Below are 8515 nucleotides of genomic sequence, written 5' to 3'. Positions count from 1 at the left end.
GAAAAGTGGTTTTCAACACTAACACAAGTGCAAAAAGTGTTTTTTCCACACTAATACAAGTGCAAAAGTGGTTTCCTGCACCAACACAAGTGCGAAAAGTGGGTTTTCAACACTAACACAAGTGCGAAAAGTGGTTTCCTTCACCAACACTAGTGCGAAAAGTGGTTTTTCAACACTAACACAAGTGCGAAAAGTGGTTTTTCCACACTAATACAAGTGAAAAAGTGGTTTCCTGCACCAACACAAGTGCGAAAAGTGGTTTTTCAACACTAACACAAGTGCGAAAAGTGATTTTTCAACACTATCACAAGTGCAAAAATGGTTTTTTCCACACTAATACAAGTGCAAAAGTGGTTTCCTGCACCAACACAAGTGCGAAAAGTGGATATTCAACACTAACACAAGTGCGAAAAGTGGGTTTTCAACACTAACACAAGTGCAAAAAGTGGTTTCCTTCACTAACACAAGTGCGAAAAGTGGTTTTTCAACACTAACACAAGTGCGAAAAGTGGTTTTTCAACACTAACACAAGTGCGAAAAGTGGTTTTTCAACACCATCACAAGTGCAAAAAGTGTTTTTTCCACACTAATACAAGTGCAAAAGTGGTTTCCTGCACCAACACAAGTGCGAAAAGTGGTTTACTTCACTAACACACGTGCGAAAAGTGGGTTTTCAACACTAACACAAGTGCGAAAAGTGGTTTCCTTCACCAACACCAGTGCGAAAAGTGGTTTTTTAACACTAACACAAGTGCGAAAAGTGGTTTTTCCACACTAATACAAGTGCAAAAGTGGTTTCCTGCACCAACACAAGTGCGAAAAGTGGTTATTCAACACTAAAACAAGTGCGAAAAGTGGTTTTTCAACACTAACACAAGTGCAAAAAGTGGTTTTTCCACACTAATACAAGTGCAAAAGTGGTTTCCTGCACCAACACAAGTGCGAAAAGTGTTTTTTCAACACTAACACAAGTGCGCAAAGTGGTTTTTCAACACTATCACAAGTGCAAAAAGTGTTTTTTCCACACTAATACAAGTGCAAAAGTGGTTTCCTGCACCAACACAAGTGCGAAAAGTGGTTTTTCAACACTAACACAAGTGCGAAAAGTGGTTTTTCAACACTAACACAAGTGCGAAAAGTGGTTTTTCCACTCTAATACAAGTGCAAAAGTGGTTTCCTGCACCAACACAAGTGCGAAAAGTGGTTTTTCAACACTAACACAAGTGCGAAAAGTGGTTTTTCAACACTATCACAAGTGCAAAAAGTGTTTTTTCCACACTAATACAAGTGCAAAAGTGGTTTCCTGCACCAACACAAGTGCGAAAAGTGGTTTTTCAACACTAACACAAGTGCGAAAAGTGGTTTTTCAACACTATCACAAGGGCAAAGGTGTTTTTTCCACACTAATACAAGTGCAAAAGTGGATCCCTGCACCAACACAAGTGCGAAAAGTGGATTTTCAACACTAACACAAGTGCGAAAAGTGGGTTTTCAACACTAACACAAGTGCGAAAAGTGTTTTCCTTCAATAACACAAGTGCGAAAAGTGGTTTTTCAACACTATCACAAGTGCGAAAAGTGGTTTTTCAACACTAACACAAGTGCGAAAAGTGGTTTTTCCACACTAATACAAGTGCAAAAGTTGTTTCCTGCACCAACACAAGTGCGAAAAGTGGTTTTTCAACACTAACACAAGTGCGAAAAGTGGTTTTTCAACACTATCACAATTGCAAAAAGTGTTTTTTCCACACGAATACAAGTGCAAAAGTGGTTTTTCAACAATAACACAAGTGCGAAAAGTGGTTTTTCCACACTAATACAAGTGCAAAAGTGGTTTCCTGCACCAACACCAGTGCGAAAAGTGGGTTTTCAACACTAACACAAGTGCGAAAAGTGGTTTCCTTCACCAACACCAGTGCGAAAAGTGGTTTTTCAACACTAACACAAATGCAAAAGTGGTTTCCTGAGTAGGTGATAAATGTTGCTTCTGGGACACCTTCGTTTAACATGGGAAATCCCTATCTAATGTCATTTACCCCCTTGTCTTTTTCAAAAATCATAAACACCTCTATTTCTCCCTCTATGAACCTATAATCCTTCTCACCTTATGAACCTATAATCCTTCTTGCCTTATGTACCTATAATCCTTCTCACCTTATGAACCTATAATCCTTCTCACCATAGAACCTATGATTTTCTTCCTTTATGAACCTATAATTCTTCTCACCTTATGAACCTATGATCCTTCTCTCTTACATGTAATTTTTACCCTATTCCCCCCACTAGCCCCTTACAGTTTTTTTCGATTGCTTAAACACGATTTTGAAAACAGGGCCCATTTTGTCAAAACACTACACACAATTCACACAACCACACACACAAGTAGCAGAACACCTCAGATCCTTTGCAAAATGAAACACTCTTGTAAAAACTATACACTAATTTATAAAAACCATATTCTGTTACCATATGAAACACACACGTTTCATATGACTTAATTCTGTTTGAACCAGTTACACACTGCTGTTGCGAACCTAAAACACTTTTAGCAATTCTACTTCTCAGCGATTAGAGTACTGCAAGGGAAGCACACAGAGAAAGTGCAAATATACAATAAATTCACCAAACACCACACAAGACCAATGCTGCAGACTGATGAAAATATAATTTATTTCTCTCCATATACCCAAATCAGTCAACATGTCAACATGGAGAATCACAACAAAACATGTCCCAGTTGTCATGCTACTACAGTAGTGTGCATAACACTGTAAGCTCAACAAATATCAGACAAACGTAAAATACTGTATCCAGTACAGGTTACAATTACAGTAAAAAGAAAAAAAAATATGAAAAAAACTGAAAATACAGTACAGAAAATACTAGACATTATCTCTTCGCCTAGCTGGATCTGGCCAGAGAATTTCATCAACATCACAGGCGATATCCTCATTGGCAAGACAACGTGGGAAGAACCGTCTCGAATGTCGGATCCATCCTTGCACAGCTGCGGCGTCGATTTGGTCACAGGCCTCCTCCATGGCCTGAATGAGGGGTACCTGAGCTTGGGGCCGGAGATCGTAAACCCTCCACCGCCATGCCGAGAAAAACTCTTCGATTGGGTTTAGAAACGGAGAGTATGGTGGAAGGTATAGTACTGTAAACTGTGGATGGTGTTGAAACCAGTTCTGGACCAGAGCAGAGCGGTGGAACGACACATTGTCCCAGACGACAATGTATTGCATCTGGTGCACTTGGTTTACTGCTGTGACGATGTTGTGCAATCGGTCCAAAAATGTGAGAATGTGAGGTGTGTTGTAAGGGCCCATATTGGCATGACGGAGGAGGACCCCAGTCTGTGCAATGGCAGCGCAAAGGGTGATGTTACCCCCACGTTGCCCTGGGACATTGATTATAGCCCTGTGGCCAATGATATTTGTGCCTCTCCTTCTTGCTTTTGTGAGGTTGAACCCTGCCTCATCTATGTATATGAAGTCATGCGGGATTTCCTCAGCATCCATCTGTAAAACTCTCTGAAATACAGTGAAAGACAAGATTGTGTAGTTCAGCATAGATCTAGTATACAGTAAATTTACATGTAAAAAGGTTACGTGTGCAGTATGCAACATCACAGTGCTAAAGTGAACAATACATACCTCCACATACTCATGCCGCAGCTGTTTGACCCTCTCTGAATTCCGCTCAAAAGGCACTCGATAAACTTGTTTCATTTGAACCTGATGTCTTTTCAGGATGCGTGCCAGTGTTGACAGAGAGACCTGATGGACATTATTGAAAATGGCATGGTCACCGATAATGTTGGCTTGAATTTCTCTGAGCCTGATAGCATTATTGGCCAAAACCATGTTTATGATCTCTCTCTCTTGTTCTTGCGTGAACATGGGCCCCCTTCCTCCTTGTCGTTCTCGACCCTCAATCCTATGTAGAAAAAAATACATGTAACCTACTGTAAATGTCACAGGAAGGGGTATCAAAAGTGCTGATATGGTGCATGCAATAAGCAGCTGATTACTGTAAACTGTCGACAGATTTTAGTTTACCTGTTTTCTTGTCGAAATGTCCTAATGACAGATGCCACTGTATATCTGCTAAGATTTGGCTGAACTCTTAGTCCAGCCTCCCTCAGCGCCAATCCGTGGTTCACGACATGGTCAACTAGTGTTGCGCGAATTTCATTTGATAAATGTGGTCCTCTTCTTCTTTGAGCATGTTCTCCTCCTGCTTCAGGTCTTCCTCTTCCTCTACCGCCTTCTCCTCCTCCGTGGATTCCCCCTGGCACCCTCACTCTTCTTCTTCTGACTCCTTCCATTTTGGTTGAAGACAGGTGAACTCACCTGCTGCATTTTTATAGTGCTTAAACCTGATTGGTGTGTCTACAATTAAGCAATCGTGTGTTTGCGCACCTGCTGGCTGTGTTTAACCGATTGGCTCATAGGTGTGGTAATTTGACAGTCCGTGCTTTGGAATTGCAAGGAAGTGACATCATGATATACTTCTGTGTCTAATGTATACAAGTGTGTTTAGTGTTTTGCAAATCACTGTGTGTATTGTTTTGTAAAAGGTGTGAGGCTGACATTGTGCTTATAGTGGTGCAAATCTGGGCCGATGTTTTGCTCCTTGAGTGTAAGGTTTTGATAATTGTGTAATACTTTTGATTTTAGTGTTTATGCAATCGGAAAAAACTGTAATGTAGTTCCTTAGACCACTCTACTAATGAGCCTATAAATATATTATCTCTTTCTAACTTTTTAAAGAGTTCCATTCTCCTGTAGAACTCATCCCCATCAAGTATATTTATAAAGTATACAGGTTCCTTAACCTTTTGTTGTGAAAGTATAAAGTGGTATGTTTCACGGAGGGTTCTTGTTTGACCTCCTCCTCTCCCACATACCATTTTAAAATTATAATATTTATTATCCGATTGATAACCATTAAAGTTCTCACTCCACTCTAATATATTTTTCTTCCCGCCCTCCATTACCCCACTTAACAAATGAATACGTTTATCCGTCTTGAGAACCTTCTGACCAGTGATTCTCTCAACCTCTTGAATCTGATATTTTTCACATTCGTTATGTTTTCCATTTATATACCAAGGTTGATTACACCTCCACTCTTTAGTCTGGTTGATACTTGGTTCTATCATTTATATAATAGTAAAAAAGGTGGCGGTAGCCCGTTAAAATCCCTAACCCCCCTTTTTAAATTATCACTTATATATATATCTTATCACTTATATATATATCTTATCACTTATATATATATCTTATCACTTATATATATATCTTATCACTTATATATATCTTATCACTTATATATCTTATCACTTATATATCTTATCACTTATATCTTATCACTTATAAATCTTATCACTTATATATCTTATCACTTATATACTTATATAACCATAAGGGAGACTATCAATTCCATTTTCTAAAATAAACCTCTTATCATCAAAAGCCCCCAATGCTTTCTTATTCACCTCTTCTGAATATAATTGATGTTTATAACTTCTTATTCCATTAATCTTTCGAAACTCTTCTTTCTTTGTTGTTAAACAGTTATAATAATCCTTAAAGTTTATTGTTTCTTTAATGACATTTTTCTTTACACCTTTTAACTTCTTATCAGTCTTTTCAACGTTATTCACAATGTATTTATAAGCATAAGCCTTCGACCTCAATCCCACAAATTCACTCATAACATTTCCTCCTAATTCATCCTTGAACTTTCCAATCACCTTTTTATTTTTAGAAGAGAACAACTCACTCTCTGGACAGTAATTACTTGTATCATCTATCTATAATTCCAGTAATCTCTGTCTGTCTGTCTGTACGTTTGTTTGTTTGTCTGTGACCGCTGTTTCTCGACAACCACGGGTCCGATATACTTTTAACTTGCCAGGTATATTGCTGGGGACCCGAGGATGTGCCTTTTCAAGGTTTCATATTAATCGGACAATTACTTACCGAGCTATGTCCAAAAAACGATTCAACCAATCAGAGAGCAGCGAACGATCGCGTGTGCCGAACGTGGCGGGCACACTCTGCCTCGGATGGCACATTTGAGAGCGTATTCATTTATTTCACGTTTGCAAACTATGTTGGCGTTAAACTATGTTTTACAACTAATAAAAACGAATTTGCGATTCATTCGCTTTCCTGCGCGTTTGTGCACGCGATGGCGATTTCTTTACCAAACTCCGGAAGCCGTTCGCTTTGGACCAAACCATTGCATGTAAATAGAGGGGGGGGGTTCTGTGGTCGTTGCGAATGGACCAAACCATTCATGTAAATAGAGGGGGGGGATTGTCACTGTACTCGCAAGCCGTTCGCCGTTCGCTTTGGCGTTGCGAATGGACCAAACCATTTCATGTAAATAGAGGGGGGGGATATAATTTTAGATAGATATATAGTACGGGCATATATATAGTACGGGCATGCCCTAGTAGATATTAATGTCCTTTTTCATGTCTGAATAAACATCATCAGTATTAATTTTCAAAATAAAACTATCAGTATCCAAATACAACAATGACACATTATCCTTATACTTTGATTTTAGATTAATATAAAAGTAATCATACATTAATGACTTTGACAAGTCAAGAATTGATGTTCCAATGTAAATAGGTTTGTCCATTTCAATACTCTCTTTAACCAAATGGATCGCACAAAAGTTCTCAGTAAAGACCTCAGCTCTAGTAAAACTCGGTCTATTAATTAATTTTGATGCTTGTTCCCAAGATGTTGCTAGTCTGATATTTTGTCTTTTCCTCACATTCTCCATGGTCTTACCAAAGACCGCATTATTCATCAATTTATAAAAGTCTTTCTCAAAATCTGTTTTTGACTCTGTTCTTCTTTGTGTATTAAAATCAATGTACCCCTTTAACCAATGACTGATTGAACTTTAGAACCCTGTGGATCTTCTCTACTCTTAGACCTTTTGATAAATATTGTCGCAAATTTCTTTGGTGTAGTACATAATTTTTCTTGTTATATAATGTAGTAAGTAATTTTTCTGTTGATTCACCTATATCAAACGATCGTTGATAATCACTCAACCATTCTTTCTTTGGACTTTCTTTCTCACAAGCAAATGGAAGATCTTTATGTTTGATATGAAGTTCTTCAGGATATTTTAAATCAACCTCAAAATAATAACCAACCTTTGAATCATCCAATTCTTTTTGTGTAGATATACATACATCTTGTAAAACTTTTGTGTAGTCTTTTTCCTTTACCCATCTTAGTTTCCCATAAGGAAGAGCTTGAGACATTGCCCAGCCATACAAGTTGTTTGCATCATAGTACATCAAGTAAGAACTCTCTTTCGTTGAATCATAATTTGGAAGATATTTGTTATTTGCTTTTGCGTATCTGCTCGAGCATACTTGTGAAATTCCACCTCTTTTTGCCTTTTCAATCATCAAAAGCATATCGACATCGGTTATCAAATCCAAAACTTGTTTTGTCATTTTCAACATCGCGCTCCAAGCCAATCCAGGTGCTGTGTAGTAGTGAGCAGGATCCAATCCATATCCAGTGCGACAAACAGATCTAAAGGCTTCAAATACATCGGCCAATAAAAGCACATCAGTTTTGAGATACAAATCGTGATACTCGCCAAGATTCTTGATGTTATATTTTTCCCAAACATTTTGTGCGTGTACATAATCTTTATCAGATATATGACTGTTGTTTAATTTGTTGTCGAAATTTTCTTTTAAAGGAAGTTGTGTTTCATTGAATCTCTCAAATGAGTCCATATAGTGTAGCAGCATAGCAAACCTGTTGTGCATTTTGTGATACAAGCACCAAATTTGGCACAAATGTACATTAATATGTTGCGAACATTTTCAGATATTGGGCCACTTGAAATTCCGTAATTTTTTTTTTCAAATTTTTTCAAATTTCGTAATTTCAATTTTTTCGGGTGACACCGTCACAATTTCGGTCTTCGAGGCCGGCCGATATAGTGGGGCGGCTTAGCCCAAATATTCAAAATAATTGTGCATTTTGTGATACAAGCACCAAATTTGGCACAAATGTACATTAATATGTTGCGAACATTGTGTGGTCAGCAATGAAGACGAGAGTCTGAATTACATGTATGCAAAAGACCTTGTGAACCAGTGAAGCAAATACACGGGTAAGCATGAATTAAATCTAGGGCATGATATAATTTCCATGATGTTTACCTCTACACTCAATGGTGGAAGGAGGTAATGTTTTGATCCCAGCTTGTCTGTATGTCTGTTTGTCTGTTAGTCCACAAAATTCCAGACAAAGCTTGTAGTAGTGGTAGTTGTAGTGGTAGTGGTGATAACAGAAATTGTTATATAGAACTGAACTTATATTATTATTATATGCAGAAAATAACTTCATTTCTATATGCCCTGTAGTGGACAGGTTAATTGGTTTATGCACTGAAGGGGTCACCCTGGTGTGCACTGCTGTGTTCTGCCTCACTGAGTTGTTCAGGTATGATG

General features: G+C 38.1%; 1 protein-coding gene across 1 annotated transcript; it reads right to left on the bottom strand.

Annotated features, from left to right (window-relative positions):
* Nucleotides 1-2651: 2651 nt before the first annotated feature.
* LOC144892485 (uncharacterized) lies at nucleotides 2652-4189 on the bottom strand. Its single transcript, XM_078779451.1, has 3 exons — nucleotides 4062-4189; nucleotides 3657-3939; nucleotides 2652-3533 (listed from the first exon to the last, which is right to left on the bottom strand). Exons 2-3 carry the CDS (start codon nucleotides 3900-3902, stop codon nucleotides 2883-2885), a joined length of 897 nt encoding a protein of 298 aa, XP_078635577.1. The 5' UTR covers nucleotides 3903-3939; nucleotides 4062-4189; the 3' UTR covers nucleotides 2652-2882.
* Between the last annotated feature and the right edge of the window lie 4326 nt (nucleotides 4190-8515).

This window comes from Myxine glutinosa, chromosome 6 (genome assembly GCF_964187855.1).
Source record: "Myxine glutinosa chromosome 6, kmMyxGlut1.1, whole genome shotgun sequence".
NCBI lineage: Eukaryota > Metazoa > Chordata > Myxini > Myxiniformes > Myxinidae > Myxine > Myxine glutinosa.
This window is presented reverse-complemented; position numbering and strand designations above follow the sequence as displayed.

Excerpts from the sequence above, each read along its gene's own strand:
- LOC144892485 (XM_078779451.1), bottom strand. The coding sequence starts at position 3,902 with ATGTTCACGCAAGAACAAGAGAGAGAGATCATAAACATGGTTTTGGCC. Across the intron at positions 3,534-3,656 it reads TGCGGCATGAGTATGTGGAG|AGAGTTTTACAGATGGATGC; the intron begins GTATGTATTGTT and ends ACTGTATTTCAG.